The sequence below is a fragment of the Chiloscyllium plagiosum genome, chromosome 27 (assembly GCF_004010195.1).
Source record: "Chiloscyllium plagiosum isolate BGI_BamShark_2017 chromosome 27, ASM401019v2, whole genome shotgun sequence".
NCBI lineage: Eukaryota > Metazoa > Chordata > Chondrichthyes > Orectolobiformes > Hemiscylliidae > Chiloscyllium > Chiloscyllium plagiosum.
This window is the reverse complement of record NC_057736.1, coordinates 26895151-26916016: the sequence shown is the minus strand read 5'-3', so window position 1 is coordinate 26916016 and position 20866 is coordinate 26895151. Positions and strand designations below refer to the sequence as shown.

Sequence of the window (20866 nt, the reverse complement as noted above, 5' to 3'; positions counted from 1 at the left end):
GTGGACAGCTGGAACTGACAACCGGAAGCGGCAGGTACAAATCACTATAAATGCCGGAGGAAACATCACAGAAGCGTTTCACAGGAGGATCCCAAGCACTGAGGATGTCACCTAGACAGGGGACAAAACGTCTGCAACACAAATTCCCAGCTCGGCGAACAGAACCACAACAACGAGCACCCGAGCTACAAATCTTCTCCCAAACTTTGAACCCCAAAGCCTGTCAACCATCAACAAAACATAAGACAGAGGTGTAATGGAATAGAGAGCCATAGAGATGTACAACACAGAAGGAGACCCTTCGGTCCAACTTGTCCAGGCCAATCAGATATCCCAATCTAATCAAGTCCCATTTGCCAGCACTTGGCCCATATCCCTCTAAACCCTTCCTATTCATATACCCTTTTAAATATTGCAATTGTGCCAGCCTCAACCATTTCCTCTGGCAGCTCATTCCATACACACCACCCTCTGCGTGAAAATGTTGCCACTTAGGTCTCTTTTATATCTTTCCCTTATCACCCTAAACCAATGCCCTCTAGTTCTGGCCTCCCACACCCCAGGGAAAAGACTTTGTCTATTTATCCTATCCATGCCCTTCATGATTTTATAAAACCTCTAAGGTCACCCCTCAGCTTCCAAAGCTCCAGGGAAAACAGCCCCAGCCTATTTGGCCTCACCCTACACCTCAAATTCTCCAACCCTGGCAATATCCTTGTAAATATTTTCTGAACCCTTTCAAGATTCACAGCATCCTTCCGATAGAGAGGAGACCAGAATTGCACGTAAAATTCCAAAAGTGGCCTAACCAACATAATGTACAACTGCAACTTGACCTCCCAACTCCTATACTCAATGCTCTGACCAATAAAAGAAACCATGTTGTTGGTTCCAATATGTACAATGACCTCCTGCTGGTCCCTCTCCCCTTCGAGAGCATACTCCACCCTTTCTGAAACATCCTTGATCCTGGCACCAGGGAGGCAGTTGCTGGCCGCAGAAATGTCTGTCTGTGCCTCTGACTAGAGAGTCCCCTAACACAATTGATCACTTGGAACCCAACGTGCCCCTCATTACATTACAGCCTGTCATGATACTAGACACTTGGCTGTTCATGCTACATTCCCCTGAGAATCTATTAACCCCTACATTTTCCAAAACAGCATACTTGTTGGAGAGGGGGATAGCCACAGAAGACTCCTGCAATATTCTCCACATAACTAGATGAATGCAGCTCCAGTAGTACTCAAGAGCTCAACCACATCCAGGACAAAGCATCCTAATTGATTGGCAGCCATCCACCATATTCAACATTTGCTGCTCCAGTATCAATGTGCAGTGTCATCTACCAGATAAAGTACAGCAACTCCAAAGATGTGCAGGTTATGTAGATTGACAATGCTAAATTCCCCTGTAGTGTCCAGAAATGTGCAAGCTAGGTGGATTAGCCATGATAAAATTCAAGGTTATGGGAATAGGACTGGGAAGCTCGGTCTGGGTGGGATGGTCTTCAGAAGATCAGTGCAGACATGATGGAACAAATGACCTCTTTCTGCACTGTAGAGATTCTACAATATGATATAACTCACAAAGGCTCAACTGACACCTTCCAAACACATGACTTCAACTACGTAGGAGGACGAGGGCAACAGAAGCTTAGGAGTACCACTGTACGTTTTCCTTCAAACCACATACCACCTGGACTTGCAAATATAACACCATTCCTGCACATTTGTTGGTTCAAAACCCTGGTATTCCCTTCCTGAAAGCACTGGATGTAACTACTCCCCCATAGACTAGAGCATAGAGTCATAGAGATGTACAGCATGGAAACAGACCCTTCGGTCCAACTCGTCCATGCTGACCAGATATCCTAACCTAATCTAGTACCATTTATCAGCACTTGGCCCATATCCCTCTAAACCCTTACTATTCACATACTCGTCCAGATGCCTTTTAAATGCTGTAATTGTACCATCTTCCCCTGGCAGCTCATTCCATACATGCACTACCCTCTGTGTAAAAAGATTACCTTTAGGACCTTTTTACATCTTTCCCCTCTCATCCTAAACTTATGCCCTCTAGTTCTGGACTACCCCACCCCAAAGACCTTGTCTATTTATCCTATCCATGCCCCTCATGATTTTATAAACTCCTAAGTTCAAGAAAGCAGCTCACCACTTCCTTCTCAAGGGAAATTAGGAATGGGCAAGAAATGCTGACCAAGTCAGTAAAGCCCTGTCCTGTGAACAAATATAAAAAGTGAGAACATCAACAAATTTTCCCACCTAAATCTTCCAAATCTGTATCACCTAAAAAGTAGCAGTCAAAATGCACAAATTGCTTTCTTATGAGGGATCACAGGTGCTGGAGTAGTTAATCTCAAAATAGCAATCTTTTAATAGAAGAAACAGCAGCTGGGCCTGCCAGGCCCATGACATCAAACTCTCAATAGTGATTAGAAGAAATCTGAAACTCTTAGTTTAAATTTTGGAATATTTTACATTCGGCTTTTTAACATTAATTTTGCTAAACTTTTATAAGTTAGATACAGACCAAAAAGTGCATTCACCCCATTTATATTGTCCAAGCAGAATGTTCCTGTGGTCCTTCTATTGTTCGGCCAATTGCTTCTTCAGTGCTTCCAGTATTTTGTTTCTTCAGTACTTCCAATACATTACTTCAGCTTTTTCATGTAGAATTCCCATTACAATTTGTGATTATCATTTGTTCAAACTTTGCCCGGCATTTGAAATTAATTTAGACTGAAATAATTTGAGATTCAACATTTTCTGGACCACTTCTCTATCTAATCTATTTTTTAAAGATTGTCAGAGTTGCTTCTTTGAAGGTGCTAAAGTCCAAACTTCTCGCTTTTCCTCACAATTCATACATTTAACACCAAAGATTTACTTTATGCCTTAAACATTGTTTCTAGCTGCCTCAATGGCCAGATTGTATACAATATTTAGGATGTGGTATGTCAAGATTGTATACAATATTTAGGATGTGGTATATCAAGATTGTATACAATATTTAGGATGTGGTATATCAAGATGAGTAATTTGTGTTTATATTTTTGCTGTTCTTGATTAAACATTTGGTGACTTCTGGTTGGCCAATATAAATGTAGCCGATAGCTAACTCCATATTAATAATGCCATGTTACACATCTTGTTAGCATATCAAAACGCAAATGTTGATTTGATCTGTCTAAAGCAATTGAGTAACTACTACATAGTGCAACCAAACACAAACTGACTGATAAGTTATTTTACAATAAACAGAAAGGTGAACAAAATGTATTGCAAGAGAAGTTATGAATCTTCATGTTTTTCAGAATTCATTATCAAAAAGATGTGGTCCTTTTTGATATGTGTAGAAATTTGTAGAACTGTAGAGCTAAATTTTAACTACGCAAGTATCCAAGTGTGTAATTCCAATATCTAATAAAATCTTAATTTTGATTAGCAGGGATTTCAATTCAGAAAAAAAATCAAGACTAGTTTACACTAAGTTATTTTCAAGCTTTTGTTGGGGGTAATAGAAATATGAAATAATGAACATTGTTACATTTCTACTTTTTAGATTGGGTTGTGTCTATAAAACACACAATGGCACCAAAGAAGAAAAGCACAAAGAAAAACAAGACGGAAAAGAATGAATTACCAAAAATAAGCATTGTTGAGGACACAACTATTGACATCGATCAGTTGAACCACCTTAACACACTCTATGATAGTGGATCAAATGGGTTTCGATGCACAGCCACAGAAGTCTCCAATCCTAATCATGGCAATATCCTTTTGGAGGAAATCAGCAGGATGCGCCAGGAGAGACTGTTCTCTGATCTTACACTATCCACTAAAAATAAATCCTTTGATGTCCATAAAGTGGTGATGGCTGCGTGTAGTGATTATTTCCGTAACATGTTGAAAAAAGATCCTTCAATTCAATGTGTTGATGTTAATGATGTTTCACCTTTGGGTTTGACCACTGTGATAACCTATGCCTACACAGGGAGACTCAGCTTGTCTCTTTATACCATTGGATGCACCATTGCCACTGCCACCCAGTTTCAAATGTGTACCTTGATCAATATGTGCACTGACTTCCTCATCCAAGAAATTAATGTGGAAAACTGTATGTACATCTCAAATATTGCTGGGACATATGGATTAAATCAGGTGAAAGAGTCAGCAAAGAAATTCATCCGTGAAAATTTCTTGGAGTTTTCAGAAAATGATCAGTTCATGAAACTGACATATGACCAAATAAGTGATTTGTTGATGGATGACAGCCTGCAACTGCCCTCTGAGCTCACTGCATTTCAAATTGCTATGAAATGGTTGCAGTTTGATTCCAAAAGGGTGAAGCATGCAGCTGACCTGTTGAGTAATATAAGATTTGGTACCATTTCAGCTCATGATCTAGTCAGTTATGTTCAACCTATCCCATGCATGATGCAAGATCCAGATTGCCATCGACTCCTGGTTAATGCCATGAACTATCACCTCCTGCCTCATCAACAGAACTCAATGCAATCAAGAAGAACAAAGCTCAGGGGAGGACAGAAGGTTCTGCTAACCGTAGGTGGTCGACCAGCTTTGACTGAGAAGGCTTTGAGTAGAGATATTTTATACAGAGATCCTGAAAATGGATGGAACAAACTTGCGGAAATGCCGGCCAAAAGCTTCAATCAATGTGTAGTTGTGATGGATGGCTTTTTATATGTTGCTGGTGGTGAGGATCAGAATGATGCCAGAAACCAAGCTAAACACGCTGTCAGCAGTTTAAACAGGTAACGTAAGTTAATTGTTCTGTTGGACATGCTAAGTGTTTGACTATTTCAAACTCAGGATAAAAACAAAATCTGTGAACTATTTAAGGCTTTTCTTTCTTCCGAGGGACATGTTCTAGTTTTTAAAGAAAGAAACTTGCCCAATTTAGTGCCTATAATTTCCATGGGACATCCAAAAACCCTTCAGCACCAATTATACTTCTGAAGCATTGTCATTATTGTGATAGTGTACAATCAAATTCGCAGCAGAATTTATACACTGTAGAACTGATATTTATAACTCAAATCAAAACTGGTTATTAAAGCTGTGGTAAGGCAACTTTAAAATCTATTAGAAGATTCTAAAAAGATGGCAGTATTAACACGCCCTGTTCTAAACTAACTAAAGATTATCCAGTTATTACTATTTTATAATGCCTTACTCAGATTTGTTCATTTGCAAGAGATGCCTTAACAACTTGTGTTTCCTTTAAATTTAGCATACCTTCACAGGCCTGATACCATCTCATTACAGTTATGATGCTAAGTACACCAGACACTTGGTAGTGTCTGTCACAATATATTGACATTGTATTTTAGATTTAAAGTATGATAGAATTGGGGTTTACCTGTGCTTTTCATATCCTCAGTACATGCCAGAGAATTTTACTACTAACTGAAACAAATACTAACCTTCTAGGTCTTTTCAGAATTTTTCAAACGTTCCTAATTAATCCCAGAAATTTCCTGCTGTCCTTTTGCAGTCAGCTGAACTGTTTTGCATTTGCAGAAACTGAAACCAATTAGTTTTTTCTTGGTTGTACTCAGGCGTTAATACAAACTGAATTATTTTACAATATTGTGAACTTCAACCTAAAATTCAAATAGCTGTGGACCAGGGGAGGAGTGAAGAGCTCTCAGTTTTAGCTTTGACATTTGTAGTGGGATTGACTGCAAAATTTAAGGAGATGGAAGCAACCATTTAGGAACTAATATAAATCTTAAATCTCTCTCTGGATCAAATATTTCATCAATTGAATTCCACTCCTGATTTGAGCACTTAAACTAGTTGTCTATTCCATTATAGGCTGAGGGAACAGGTAGATGTAAAAGATCCCCTGCCACTATTCAGAGAAGGAAATTCTCTACGAAATCATGGCCAACATTTATCGTCGACCAACATTTTGAAAAACATAGGACTGATTATCACATTGCTGTTCCTTTGTGCACAATTTAGTTGCTGCATTATTTATGGGAGTAACTTCACTTCAGGTTTGTTTAACTTTGGGATAACTTGAGATATTAAAGAGACTATATAAAGCCAAGTACTTTTTCTCCAGAGACATGACAAAGCACAGTATAATACAAGTTCCTTTTCAGTCACTAAAAAATCTTTCATTTGAAATTCTTGCCTTGAATACCATGTCTTCAAAAGCAACATTTTTTTCAATTAGAAACCTGAGTGAAGAGGCAACTCCCACAGTATGAAGTAACACTGAGGGTTCGAAGGAGTAATAAAATAGGAAGAAAAATTTACATTTATACAGCACCCTCCATGATCTCAGTAGATGCCAAAGTGTTTTATGACCAATGAAGTACATCCGTGATGCATAGTCACTGTTATAATGTAGGAAAGGAAACATGATGGAAGTTATTAAGTGGTAATTAAGTGTGTTACAAAATTTCCTTGATTTTCTGCTGTTGTCATTTTTTGACTAATAGATCAACTGCTATGATTAATCAATAATTCCACTTTATAATCTGACTTGTGGATGGTAGAATAGATGAATCTTCAGCTTTTCAACAAGCAATTCATATTAAATGACAAACCTATGAAATCATCTCCTTGATGTGATCTTTTCATATCTGAAAGGTATATTTTAAAAAATCATTGTATTTTTCAGATATGACCCTCGTTTCAACACATGGTTTCATTTAGCCAGCATGCTTCAGAGGCGAACCCATTTCAGTATGTGCGCTTACAATGGCTTGCTTTTTGCAATTGGTGGTCGGAACTCAGATGGTCCTCTTTTGTCCATGGAATGTTACATCCCTTCCACTAACCAGTGGCAGATGAAGGCTCGGATGGATGTTGCCCGCTGCTGCCATGCTTCTGCTCTTAGCGATGGCAAGATCCTGATAACTGGTGGCTATATCAACAATGGTTACTCTCGTACAGTGTGTGCCTATGATCCAACAACAGACACTTGGAAAGACTATGCTAGTTTGAGTACACCCAGAGGTTGGCACTGTGCAGTCACTCTTGGTGATTACAGCTACGTGATGGGGGGCAGTCAGCTTGGGCCGCAAGGTGAGCGGGTTGATGTGATAACAGTTGAACGCTACAATGCTTATAATGGGCAATGGAGCTACGTAGCTCCCCTATCAATCGGTGTAAGTACAGCTGGTGTAACAACCCTGAATGACAGAATTTATCTAGTTGGAGGTTGGAATGAAAGTGCAAAGAAGTACAAGAGCTGCATCCAGGTCTACAATCCAGATCTAAATGAATGGACTGATGAGGATGAGCTACCAGAAGCCACGGTGGGTGTCTCTTGCTGCAGCATTTTGTTGCCCAACAACAAACTTCGAGAGTCCAGAGCTAGTTCTGTGGCGTCTGCAGCAATCAGTATCTAATAAGCAGCATATCTAAAATTTTAAGAAACTCTTTATACAACCAGATTTCAAATGTAAACCCCAGTATTACCACCCAGTTCTTTCATTCATAAAGGCCTTACCACACATTTTCCCTGACAATGTCTAGAAAAACTTGCATTATTGATTTCATGGCAGAGTGGGCAGCAGCTGGTTAACTTTGTCTCATAGCATTTTCCAGATGGATATCTTTACAGATGCGTTCTACAAATATTTTTACAATTACCCCAAAATCTCTAAACTGGTGCACTGAATTTTGTTTTTACAAAAAAATAAAAGTTTTGTCAAATGTTTCATGAAGATAGTGCTTCTTAAATGTCAATACAAGTGGCCAAGATACATCAATATCCTAATTCAATCAAAAAAAATTGTTCACTGGATGCAGTATTAGATTCCCTACAGTGTGGAAACAGGCCCTTCGGCCCAACAAGTCCACACCGCCCCTCTGAAGAGTAACCCACCCAGACCCATTTCTCTCTGACTAATGCACCTAACACTATGGGCAATTTAGCATGGCCAATTCACCTGACCTGCACATCTTTGGACTGTGGGAGGAAACCGGAGCACCTGGAGGAAACCCATGCAGACACAGGGAGAATGTGCAAACTCCACACAGACAGTTGCCAGAGGCTGGAATCGAACCTGGAACCCTACTGCTGTGAGACAGCAGTGCTAATCACTGAGCCACTGTGCTGCCGTGATGGTCACTTTCTATCTATCATATAATTGATTTTATTACGATCTGACATGCTCTGAAGAATGAAAGCAATTATATTTCTAGACTTCAGATTCAATAAAGTTGCATCAACATGACAAGTCTGAAAGAGGAACAAAATGGAGAATACCTTCTTTAAAAACACCAATTTTATTGCATTTCTCATTTGAAAAATAAGTAAAGGAATTTGTCAACTCTCTTCTCCTTTACTATCATGTCTTGAGATAAAGTGAATGTTGTACACAAAAGGTAAGGAAATGTTCTGTTGACTTAAGGGTGGCTGTGCCTCATCTAAAAGCTTCTTAAGTGGTTTGCTAAACACTTGAGACAACTTCACCAAAAAACTATCAAAAGCTTTTGAGGTACCACTTCTGTAATCATCTTGATTTGTTAATTAACCAAAGTAGGAAGTGGAAGTCCAACAAATTTAACAAATGAGTTGTCAATTTTAACTTTGATTCTTATCAAGATGGTTTAAAAAGACAAACATTGAAGTATCAACATTTTAGTGTTAGCTGTATGAAGGTAAAAGCAAAATTTTCAGATTACTGGAGTGACCATGAGAGTAACAAGAGGGAGTGTTTGGACTATGAAAATACCTAGTGCCAAAAAAATTAGCAAAATTGAAGAAGGTTGTAAGTAGAAATTTGGGGTAGTGGCAATGATGGAATTTTGTAACTCTTAAGTTTAAGGAAAACAACAATTTGTAGTAGATAAACCTCAGATCTTGACTAAAATTTTGTAATTAGAAATTTTCTTTTCACATTTGTGAGGATTTGTGTCTTCACCTTCCACATTTTTTTTAATTTTAAAACAATCTGCTGTTTCAAATTGTTGTCAAAAATCAAATCCAAGTTCTCTTGATTAAAAATTAAAACAACTTATCAAATGAAAAAAGAAATAGGTCTGCAAGTAAAACGATAGGACAAGATGGAAGGGTCATAGACCTGAGATTTAACTTCCCTTTATCTCTGGTTTATCACACTGCAAAAAGAATTGGGATGTAGTTCTGGAGGTTTAGTCCCATGGCAAAATTAAAATGAAATGTAGCAACTGGGCAATGCAGCAAGGTATAAAAGTAGTTTGGATAACAATGCACAAGAATAGAAAAGGAGGTGGAGAAGGACGAGAGGCAAATTAATACTTCTAACAGTCTTCCAGCTGTAATATGTCTGCCCAAGACTGAGACAAATCACTAAGTCAGGCACGTGACTATTCAGCCCACATAACAGCTTGTTCAAAGTAGTTGTTTAAACATCACACTTTAGACCACAGGGTCAAGTTAAATAGCTCACAGATAAACAATTAGACAGAGGGCCTAGCGATGTAGAGAAGGGGTATAAATTATGATTTGAAGATGCCGGTGTTGGACTGGGGTGTACAAAGTTAAAAATCACCAGGTTATAGTCCAACAGGTTTAATTGGAAGCACACTAGCTTTCGGAGCGCCGCTCCTTCATCCTTCAACCACCTCATGGGGCGGCACTCCGAAAGCTAGTGTGCTTTCAATTAAACCTGTTGGACTATAACCTGGTGTTGGGTATAAATTAGTAAGAGGCACTACTGGCATCATTCCAGTTGTCTTGAATTAGAAGTGGCATTAATATAAATAGTGGCCAGGGCTTGAGCAGTGATTGACCTTCTTCATCTTCCTAATGGTATAACAGCATGGAGAAAAACTTTAAATATGAAATTCTTTCAATGAAGCCCACTTTACACGAGACCTGATGACACAGCATACAGTATGAAACAAAAAAAGTACAATTTGTATTAGTTTACTCAAAACTTGGAACAGAATTCAATTTCAAGTTTAATTAAAAATGAAAGTACAATTTCCTAAATGGATCAGAAGCAGCCAGGAATGATCAAAATTGTGCTTCTATAGATCTTAATAAAAGGTGAGAGACTTCACCAAGGTGACAGTGAAAGCAATGGAATCTTGAGTAATTTTAAATTGTTGCAGTTAAAATGTTTAAGCTAATGTAAAACAAATAGGAAATATCATGGAAAAAGTCAAAAATTGATTGCTTAAAAGACAAAACTGTCTCCCAGCATTTTATGCCACTTTTAAAAAAAACCTATTGGCCCAAAAAGTGAACAAGCTATAAATATTTCAAAATAACCTTACATTATTTATAATTAACACAATTGAAATAATAGGGATTACTGAATATCAGTATCATTGAAACTGTATCTGACTAATCAAGCAATCACTTCTCCCAACTGTGTAAATGTTCTATAAAGCACAGAGTTTCCAAATGAATACACTGGAAAAATGCCCACAGAACAGATTTATTGGAATTAAACTGGGAAAATAGCCATACATGAGATATGGGTTGGTGGAATGAGATGGTGAAGAATGTTGGAGAGCATTCCTCTTTAAATCGACAACTTATAACATTCAGTTGCAAACGCAGTTCAACACAAAGTACAATTGAGTATTTGAACTATCAGGAAATAGTCTAGATGAGATCATGCAAACAAGCATTAAAAATAAACCACAAAAGCAGTTCATTCAACATGGCTCACAAGGGAATTGAAGGATTTCTTTTCAAGAAAAAATAAATTCTGCTGTAAACTTTATATTTGGAATACAGGAGGAATGATCACTCTCAGCAGCAGGGATTGAGACTGCTGATAAACATAATGACTAATTTGCAATTAATCATTGCTACTATAGCTCACAGGAGACAAGATACACATTGGATCCAGAAGTGAAAGACAACTAATATGGGCTAATAAACACAAGTCAATGTAGCTGAGCTCTGAGAACTGATTTCTTAAATTTATGATGACTAGGTTACATATGAATCAAGATTCCTATGTAGCAGAATAGTGCTGAGAATCTTTCTCTCAAGGTTGAATGAAATTATACAATGTATTCAGATCAAGTTTGCATTTATTTAAACTTCACATACCCCAAGAAAGAGGGAAGGGGAGAGTGATGGTGGAAGTGAGTTTAGGGGTGGGCAAGGGATGGGGAAAAGAGAGGGCAAGTTAATATTGTTCTTTGTAACACAGGCACGCTGATGGCTGAAGTTAATAGAAATGTTTGAATGCTAGAAGAAGTAGCAAAAACTGCTTTTCAAAGAAAATTGCATTCATCCAATACAGAAATGTGTCAAATTCCTTGCATATTCACTGTCATGAAAATGTTTGAATTACTATTTATGTGTGAATAAAAATATATAAATAGTAAATATGGTGTATTTATTGTGTTGTCACTACCTTATAGTCATAATGTTTTACACTATATTCTGAAAATAGTTATTCCACCAACACATTGAATTGAAAGCACTCTTTCTCATTCTCTGAATTTATCGATGTAAAAATGAATCACAATGGTTACATAAAAATAACAAAAGAAAATGCTAGAAGCCTTTAGTAGATCAGGGAATATTTGTCAACAGCACAATGAGGATTTTTTGCCAGAAGACTTTCTTTGGAAGAAAATACTGATTTTTTAAAAAAATACAATGGGGAAATATAACAAAGGATCAGAAAAATAGGAATGATCTATAAAGTGCTCAAATGAAAGACAGCAATGTGACAACAGTAGACATCATGAGTAAAGCAAAGAAATTACAGACACAAGACCCAGAAGTGGAAAGTTGAATATCTGGCAAAGTAGGGCCAGTTCTCAGTAGAGCCATTTGGTCTTGTAGAACTGAGTAACTCAGTAAAGGAGGGGATGGAAAACAAAAATCAGCTTAACATCAAGAATATAGAATACCTGGAAGGCAATCTGCACCATTGGTATCCATCAGCTTTCTTTCTCCCCACAGTAGTATTTTTCTCCTTCCTCATTACCTTGTTCAGTTCCTTGTATGCTGAACACCTTCAGTTAAGACAGCTATCAGTGGGACATTACAATTAAACATAGGGAAAGACCATCCAGTCCCAATCAACATATCATCTGGAGTCACAAGATCTAACATTGGACTTGAGTACAATGCTCTTCTCTGCAGAACTGTTCATTGATAATAGATGTTTCCTGGTAGTGAGTTCATGGTGAGTTCAGCTTTCCACCAGCAATAGCATAGACAGGAAATCACATTTACAAAACCCAAGATTCCCCGCTTATAATGGGTGAAACTTTGTTGAGGATGCACAGGTGGAAGATTTAATTTATTGTTCAGGCTTACATCAGAAGCATTAGCATTTGATTGACATTATTGAACCATAACTTTGGGATTCTCAACACAAGGGAAAACTGAAATGATTTTTAAAAAAGAAATTGTTAAATTTTAGGGCTGTTGAGAAAATTTGGATCAACAACAGGATGATTCACACCAAATAGCTCTTATTGCATTCATGGAATTGTGGTTTTTGAGTTCACAGATAGCTAGAGCACATATCGAATAGCAGCTTCAAGAGAAGGCTACATTCACTAAACAATTGTAAATTCATCACCAGACATGAACTTTGTCAAATTATAATAGAGTCAGAAAACAGGTAAACCAGCAGTACAACTGACAGTTATCTTTCTGCCTAATTCAAGTTACAATGATGAAGTAACTATCACTAAACTAAAACTGAATAAGGATCAGATTCTTGTATTAATGACAATTACAAAACATTTTTATTTTCCTGGGAGAATGATACCATCATACTGGGAAAAAAAAGAAATGCAAATCATTAGAAAGTGAAATGTCTTCAAACAAATTTCAGTTTGTATTTATTTTGACATTAAGATTAATTACTACCACTATGAAAACAAAAGTACCTTCTGTTGGAACCAGCGCATAGCCTCCTCCTTGTTGATCCTGTGTTTGGCTCCAATGCGACCACGTTTACGCTTTTTGTCAGCAATGCTGAAGCCTGGTCTTCCCAGAACCTGTCAGGAGGAAAGAAGTCACAACAATGCAGGGGATGGGCAAAGAAAAAGTTTTCATTCATAATGCTAACATTTTCAAACTTCTAGGTGATGAAAAGTCATACAAACAGACTGGAGTTTACATAAACTAAAAAAAATCAATATCTTCGGATGGTAAATACAGAAATTAGGGAAACTCAAAGCTAGTGACACAACAGATGTAAGTCTTTGCACATATAATGTTTCACTAAAGAGGGAAAATAGTCTTATGGTTGGAATAGGGAAGGGAATGAAAACACACAAGAAAGGATAGCAGAAAGAAAGGGGGAACTAAATAATCCAATTCATAAAATTTTCAAGATAGCTAGTAAAGTGAAGATCTGAGACTGATTAATTAAGCAAAATATGATAACCAGAAAATCTTTGATCGACGATTCTCAAACAAAATTTGTCTGAAATCAATTACGTACACATTTTAGATCAAATAAAACAGAACAATTTGGGAGGATGTGTGGTGCTGGAAAAGCACAGCAGGTCAGGCAGCATCTGAAGAGTAGGAGAAGCAACATTTCGGGCATAAGAAACATTGATTCTCCTGCTCCTCAGATGCTGCCTGACCTGCTATGTTTTTCCAGTGCCACACTTTTCAACTTTGATCTCCAGCATCTGCAGTCCTCACTTTCTCTTAATTCGTGAGGATGGAGTGGTTAGCCCACTGGTTCGTTCAATAGTGAGAGGTTAAGCAACACAGCTACATTGATCTTTATCAATAGGAAGGATCTATGCTAAAGATGCAAAAGCCCACTAGACTCACACAAATTAAGAGGTTGAACTTGCAAAGATGAAGGGCAGAATCATCCCCTCTGTCATGAGTAAGCAATAGCAAGAAAGGTGAAGAAATAGGTGAGAATGAAAAAAAAAACCCAATCTGAGTGTAGAGGAAAAATTGGTCCAATTTTCTCCTTAAACCTTGAATAGAGACTGCAGAGACTTACCATTAGTGGTGACTACCTTACTTCTATGTTTTTTCATCTCATTAAAGCTCCAATTCACCTCATTTATTCATCAGATCCAGTTCTTACCTTCATCAAGAAATTATATGTGTAAATTTCAGGACATGTAAATTAGAGCAGGTTGTTGTAGCTTGCTGACTGCTTGTACCAGACATCATCCAACAGCTTCTTCATAACAATGTCCCAGCAGGCTCAATGGCCACCATCTTCCACAACCTCTCATCCATGCAAGTTGGCATCAAACCACCAGCTTCACCACACCAGGTATACATTTGGATCAACTCTCATACCACTTCAGCCCTTCAAATTTTGGAGTTCAAGGACACCAAAGAGTTGTGCATTCCTGCCAGGTAACTTTGTGCACAGGGACACACACACGTATCATGCATCTACATAGGATGCATCTTATGGCTCTTGGCTAGCTTCCTTAGCTCTCACTCACTTTGCATTTGGTTGGAGACTGCCAGTCTCTGGATACTTCACAGTGCTTTCTTAGCACACGAGTCTTCAGTGATCAGATACAAGCAGCCAATCTCTGTACCTTGCATCTTTCCTATAGCAGGAAGACCAGAATTGAGCTCAGTATTCTAAAAGAAGCCTCACAATGCCCTGTACAGCCGCAACATGACTTCACAAATCCTATACTCTGTGAACGGACCAATGAAGACAAGCATATCAAATCCATTTTCCACCACCCAGAATTCTGTCACACTTACCTGGGCAGAATGCAGAAAATCACTGACCTTTCTATGCTCCCCGGCACCTTTTTCACCTGGGATACTGATGCAAGCTGGAATCTGTGCCCATGCTCGGCTACGTTTGATGGTGTGGCCTCCTGTGATTGTCAGATGGAAAAAAGGATTGCCTTTCTTTCATCACTCCATTCCCCATCACTTCTAGGATCTGGTCCAAGAAGCAGGGAGCAAGCTTTCCTGCCCACTGGCCATGACCTGAATGTAAATGCGTGAGCAGCACAATGTGAGGGGTCATTTCTAGCTCGTAGCTGGACCTCTGGGTAAACGCCAGAATGACTTAGGTGTCTGATAAAATGCTTACTATGGTTTTATTTGATGGAACATTCACACTGCTATCTTTATTACATATAGGAAAACAAATAATAAAGATCCATTGGTGATTTTAGTTTTAGTTCAGTTCAGCAGAAAAAGAATCAAGAATAAGGTTTCCATTTATGGAGAGCGGTTTCATCTGATCCGCAAGGTAGTTTGCAGATCTCCAGGTTATGAGAATTGGTAGAAGTGTCTTGGCTGTCAGAACTGAAAAGATATCCAGACCATCTGAACTGAAAGGAGGTTCAGGGCATCAGAAGTGTAAAGAACTCTTAAAACAGTGTAGGTAGACCAAACAAAAACTGGAAAAAGTCAGAAATTAAAGAGTTATGATAGAAGTAATAGTTCTCTACGAATGTGTAAATGAAGGGAATATTGGTGGGAAAAAGGCTATAACTACTTCTTCTGTTTTTGTTACAATCTTGATAAATTGATGTACATTTCCATACATATTGCCTTGTTTTTTTATATAAGAAACTTGGCAACCTCTTGTGAATATGTTCAGTGACTAACCACCATGTAGTATACTGCAAAAATAAGATTTATGATCTATCAAGCCAGGTTTCATTCAGGGATCACACTTGTCCAGTATTACAATCAACTGCAATCATGACTTTTCTTCCTAATAGTTCAATCTTTTGTCTTGATAGTAATATTGAACTCATTTACTTTACACTTTCTTCTCAGTCCTTGTGGTGTCTATTTCTCAGTCTTTTAAACTGATTGGTTAAGGAGGTAAACAGTAACTTGCCCTGTTCATTCAGGTCACACATGACCTTTCTCCCATTATGCCATTATCAGCTTGCATCTTCAGCAACTTGCCACCAAAATATTTAAGATCTAAACATATATTTGACAAATAGATGACTGGAGATGTTCTAGTCCCCACAAATTATGTTACAATCTATTTGAAAGCTGAGAGTCACCCATCAGTACCTAATGTATAAAATTAATATGACACCTGATTTGTAAAAAAATTAACATAAACAGCAGACATAAAATTTCACTCCTTTTTACCTAGCAATATTGTTTTTAGATACACAATCCCAGAGAGCTCTCAATTTTAGGTCAACTCTAATTTCACACCTTACTCAATTTTCCAGTTAACATTCTTGGACTGCTTAAATAGCACACTGTAACTCTAATCAGTATTAATATATTTTGAACAACAGCTTTTTCCATTCTACCATGAATGTTACCACCTTTGTTACATAAAAGTAAACACCATTATTAGAAGAGAATCACCTAACATGCAATATATACTTTATCGCTATTATCTGCCCCTCAGATTTTCTCTTCACCCACTCCCATCCATGAAGGAATGGACACTTCAACTAGGTGCAGATCCGTAGAATGCAATCACTCTGTATCATAAGTCCAGTAGCCATCCTTCTCATTTGGCTAAAAAGACAAGAGACATCACAATCTAAAACAATCTGTTCTCCTAAGACATGTACTGTATACTCTTTTCAACCAGAATTACAAGAAAAATAGCAGCAGGAATCCTCGACTTTCAGGGGAAATTAATTCAGAAGTTGTTTTTTGTGTCGAGTTAGCTTAAACTAGAAACAAGAAGTACACTATATTCCTTTCTATAACGACAGTAGGGAGTATTTTTTCTTAGAAAAACCTGCTTCCTATCACTATCTCGTGTTTACCCCTGGAAATTATAGCTCTTCCGGCACAGTCGGACTGTCTCTAGCTCTGGGCCAGGAGGCCCACATTCGTGTCCCACATGCTCCAGAGATGTATAATAACATCTCTCAACAGGTTGATAAAAAAAATCTACCCCCCCCCCCCCCGGAAACTGCATATTTAATACGGAATCAAATCAGCTACCACAATGCCTTCAAAAGCCTGCAAACAATCAGACACGGTAGAAACAAGAATGGGCTGGGACAATATAGTAGATGTTTTTCAGTGCTTACAGAACCACAGTGTATCAGTTAGCACATTGGAGAAAAGAAAACTGCACTGGAATGCTGATATGGAATTCCAGTTTTGAAGTGTCAACCATACTACAATCTCAATACATTACCACACATTTCAGAACTTGGGATCACATACAATTCATAAAATTTGAGCATGAGTATCAGTGACTAAGAATAATGATGTATTAAAGGGTTGGGATAAATTAATATGAATACAGTCTTCTTCCCACCATAAAGGGTTTGCGTACAATTAACGTAAAACTGGGACACTGCAACACCTAAATAACTAACTAGCATGGATTAAGTAAATACCTCAACCATTTTACAACAGCTGAATGGCAGCCACTAGCAATGTATTATAAAAATTGGTTCCGTTGTTTAAAAAAATTGTTTGGGATATTTTAAAGTCAACTTATAGTTGTACTGAGAGACCTGGGAACAGATGGTTTTATTCTGGGATCAATGTGTGTGGAAAATAACTGGGGTCAGAAAAATTTCCAACAAGGAGAAAAATGTTTTTGAGCAACATATTTAAATGCATATTCACCTCATTATCTTAATCCCACAGGCAGCATGCAATAGATGGTACGTACCACATAGAAGTCTAAACCATAGATACCAATGCTTGGGTCATACTTAATGCCCAAATCAATGTGCTCCTGAATACCAAAACCAAAATTTCCAGTGTCTGAGAAGTTGTTTTTCCTCAGCTCATATTCACGAACCTGTAGATGGAAAGAACAAAATAATTAAAGAGCTTCATCCCCGCCTCATTTTTACAACAGATACTCCATCAAATAAGGTCAATTCTGAGTACCATTTAGTTAAATTTCTCCGGGAGCTGTAAAAATTACATACTTTGATAAATTACTTTATTTTACCCCTTCGAAGTGGTGCTCAATACAGTAAAACCTCAATTATCCAAACATCAATTATCTGAATTTCAGATTATCTGAACAAGATCTCAACGTCCCATAAAAATGGCATTAGGCAACTCAGCATTCATTTATTAATTAAGCAGCATTATGGTGTGCATTGCCAGATAACAGAGAAATGTTCGATAACCAGCACTCAAATTACCGCTTGCTTACGATCAGATCAATTATCCAAACGATCAATTATTCAAACAAAATATTCCACGTTCATCTCGTTCGGATAATAGAGGTTCTACTGTACTTCCAGCACAACCTATTTCTGTCAACATTCTGTTTAATCCTTATTCAAAAGATGGCATCTCCAAACGAGGCGTTATCTTGGAATATTTCATGCAATTCTGGTCTTCTTCCTATCGGAAGGATGTTGTGAAACTTGAAAGGGTTCAGAAAAGATTTACAAAGATGTTGCCAGGGTTGGAGGATTTGAGCTATAGGGAAAGGCTGAATAGGCTGTGGCTGTTGTCTTGGAGCATTGGAGACTGAGGGGTGACCTTACAGAGGTTTACAAAATCATGAGGGGCATGAATAGGATAAATAGACAAGGTCTTTTCCTGGGGTGGAGGGGTCCAGAACTAGAGGGCATAAGTTTAGGGTGAGAGGAGACAGAGATAAAAGGGACCTAAAGGACAATTTTTTTCACACAGAGGGTGGTATGTTTATGGAATAAGCTGCCAAAGGAAGTGGTGGAGGCTAGTACAATTGCAACATTTAAAAGGCATTTGGATGGGTTTATGAATAGGAAGGGTTGGAGGGATATGGACCGGGTGCTGGCAGGTGGGACTAGATTGGGTTGGGATATCTGGTCGGCATGGACGGGTTGAACTGAAGGGTCTATTTCCATGCTGTGCATCTCTATGACAGTTGCACCAGTTTTATCAAACAGAGCAATTTCTCTTCTCTGCTTGCCCTCACATCAACTGTAACTGCTTTAAACGTTGCTGAAGCAAGAGTTACAAAAGGACAAAAGCACCTTTTAAAAAGAAGATTCACCCTTACCATTAAAGAGGAAACCTAAATTACTTCCACAAACTACTTCAAAATTAAGCCCTACTTACTTTTAGGCCTTTTTCCAGGATCTCCTCAGCTTTGGCACCACGGACTGTGCAGTGAACAGCAATCTTTTCATTTCTCCTGATACCAAAAGATCTCACAGTGTAGCGGGCTGATGGGGGCAAAAGATATTTGATTATGCCACATTTTCAAATGCATTTAAGTCACATTTTATGAAGTTCAAGGAGTGCATATAAACTCACCTTTGGAGAAGACAGGTGTTTGACCAGTGAGCTGCTCAAGCACTTTGGCAGCTCGAGTAAGTCGATCACCACTTTCGCCAACACATATATTCATACAGAGCTTTCTGATACGGAGCTCACGCATAGGGTTCTCTTTCTTCTCACCTTGGTCCTAAATTAAGGGATTACTTTAGAAATCAAGAAATATTTTTCTGGTAATATTAAGTTTAATGCTGGCCACTGTGACCTTGATGAATTCCTTTTCTCTCCACATATTGCTTTCAAATATTAACATCAGCCCGCCAATTTTGCTCCTTTAACACTCCCACAAAAAGTAGCTATACTAACGCATTTACTAGACTTTCAGTAAATGTTCCAGTAGATTCATGAAAGCTCCACATGCAATCAATTTAACCTTGCAGTATAATTGAAAATATCTTTTCTTAAATCAGAGTTGTAATTTTAAATTATTCAATAATAGAGAATGGAGTATGGGTTATTAAATAGAGGTTATTGATGGGAGCAGTAATGCACTCCTATTTCCTTGTTCAACCCTGGTGTTAGAATGCTGAATAAATCTAACAAACAGCACTGTAATTGTAGTTTCCTAGTTCCACCACTTAGCAATCTGCCAGGATCAGAGAATCAATGTGTCTTCAGAATATTAGTAGTAGTGATATCAGTGCTCTGCTCTCAGATTTTAAATTTATTATGCGTTTTTTTTGTTGACATCGTATTAATATGTATCATGGCAAGTTTTAAAACTTCTTTCATAGGTTGTGAGCATCCCTGACTAGAGAACAATTTATTGCCATTGTACAGTAGCAAAACAAGTCATGCGCATTATACTCACACCACAGTCCTTGTATCTAACACCTCCATAGCTTTAAGACATTTGTGACTTTTTCTACTTTGGAAAGCTTCTGTCGACCCACTCATCCCTTCTGGCACATATGCCAATAATGTCCTAATTTTTGTTGTTAATTGTTGTGATAAATGACTTTATCCAGATCTTGTGTGAAGATTTGTATCTTGGGTGCCAGTTGTTGTGGGTATGTTTGCCGAACTGGAAAATTGATTTGTAGATGTTTCATCCCATCTAGGTGACATCTTCAGTGCTTTGACAACACAACGATCATAGGACAAGCTAAACAGAGGACAACCAGAGAATTTCTAGAAGCATGGAATTCATCCTCGGACTCTATCAACAAGCACATTGACCTAGACCTGATATACCAGCCACTACCGACTCCCACAGCTACCTAGATTACACCTCCTCCCACCCTGTCCCCTGTAAAAACGCCATCCCATATTCCCAATTCCTTCGCCTCTGCCGCATCTGCTCCCAGGAGGACCAATTCCAATACCGAACAACCCAGATGGCCTCCTTCTTCAAAGACCGCAATTTCCCCTCAGACGTGGTTGACGATGCTCTCCACCGCATCTCCTCCACTTCTCGCTCCTCCACCCTTGAATCCCGCCCCTCCAATCACCACCAGGACAGAACCCCACTAGTCCTCACCTACCACCCCACCAACCTCCAGTCCCTTATCTCAGTCCCAACCCTTGGACTCAGCACCGCCTTCTTGACCTGCAATCTTCTTCCTGACCTCTCCGCCCCCCCCCCCTCTCCGGCTTATCACCCTCACCTTAACCTTCTTCCACCTATCGCATTCCCAACGCCCCTCCCCCAAGTCCCTCCTCCCTACCTTTTATCTTTGCC

At 38.4% G+C, this 20866-nt stretch overlaps 2 protein-coding genes across 2 annotated transcripts in view; one reads left to right on the top strand and one right to left on the bottom strand.

Annotated features, from left to right (window-relative positions):
* LOC122563686 (kelch-like protein 31) overlaps positions 1-7470 on the top strand; it is a 14031-nt gene extending 6561 nt beyond the window's left edge. Inside the window, exons 2-3 of the mRNA XM_043717742.1 lie at positions 3589-4801; positions 6685-7470. Coding sequence (XP_043573677.1) covers positions 3615-4801; positions 6685-7417 — 1920 coding nt within the window. The 5' untranslated portion in view covers positions 3589-3614 and the 3' untranslated portion in view covers positions 7418-7470. The remainder of the gene's footprint in view (positions 1-3588; positions 4802-6684) is intronic.
* A 3037-nt stretch (positions 7471-10507) lies between these two features.
* Positions 10508-20866, bottom strand: part of rpl11 (ribosomal protein L11) — a 15314-nt gene continuing 4955 nt past the window's right edge. Inside the window, exons 2-6 of the mRNA XM_043717740.1 lie at positions 19165-19315; positions 18967-19073; positions 17570-17701; positions 12876-12986; positions 10508-12761 (exon numbers count right to left, since the gene is read on the bottom strand). Coding sequence (XP_043573675.1) covers positions 12732-12761; positions 12876-12986; positions 17570-17701; positions 18967-19073; positions 19165-19315 — 531 coding nt within the window. The 3' untranslated portion in view covers positions 10508-12731. The remainder of the gene's footprint in view (positions 12762-12875; positions 12987-17569; positions 17702-18966; positions 19074-19164; positions 19316-20866) is intronic.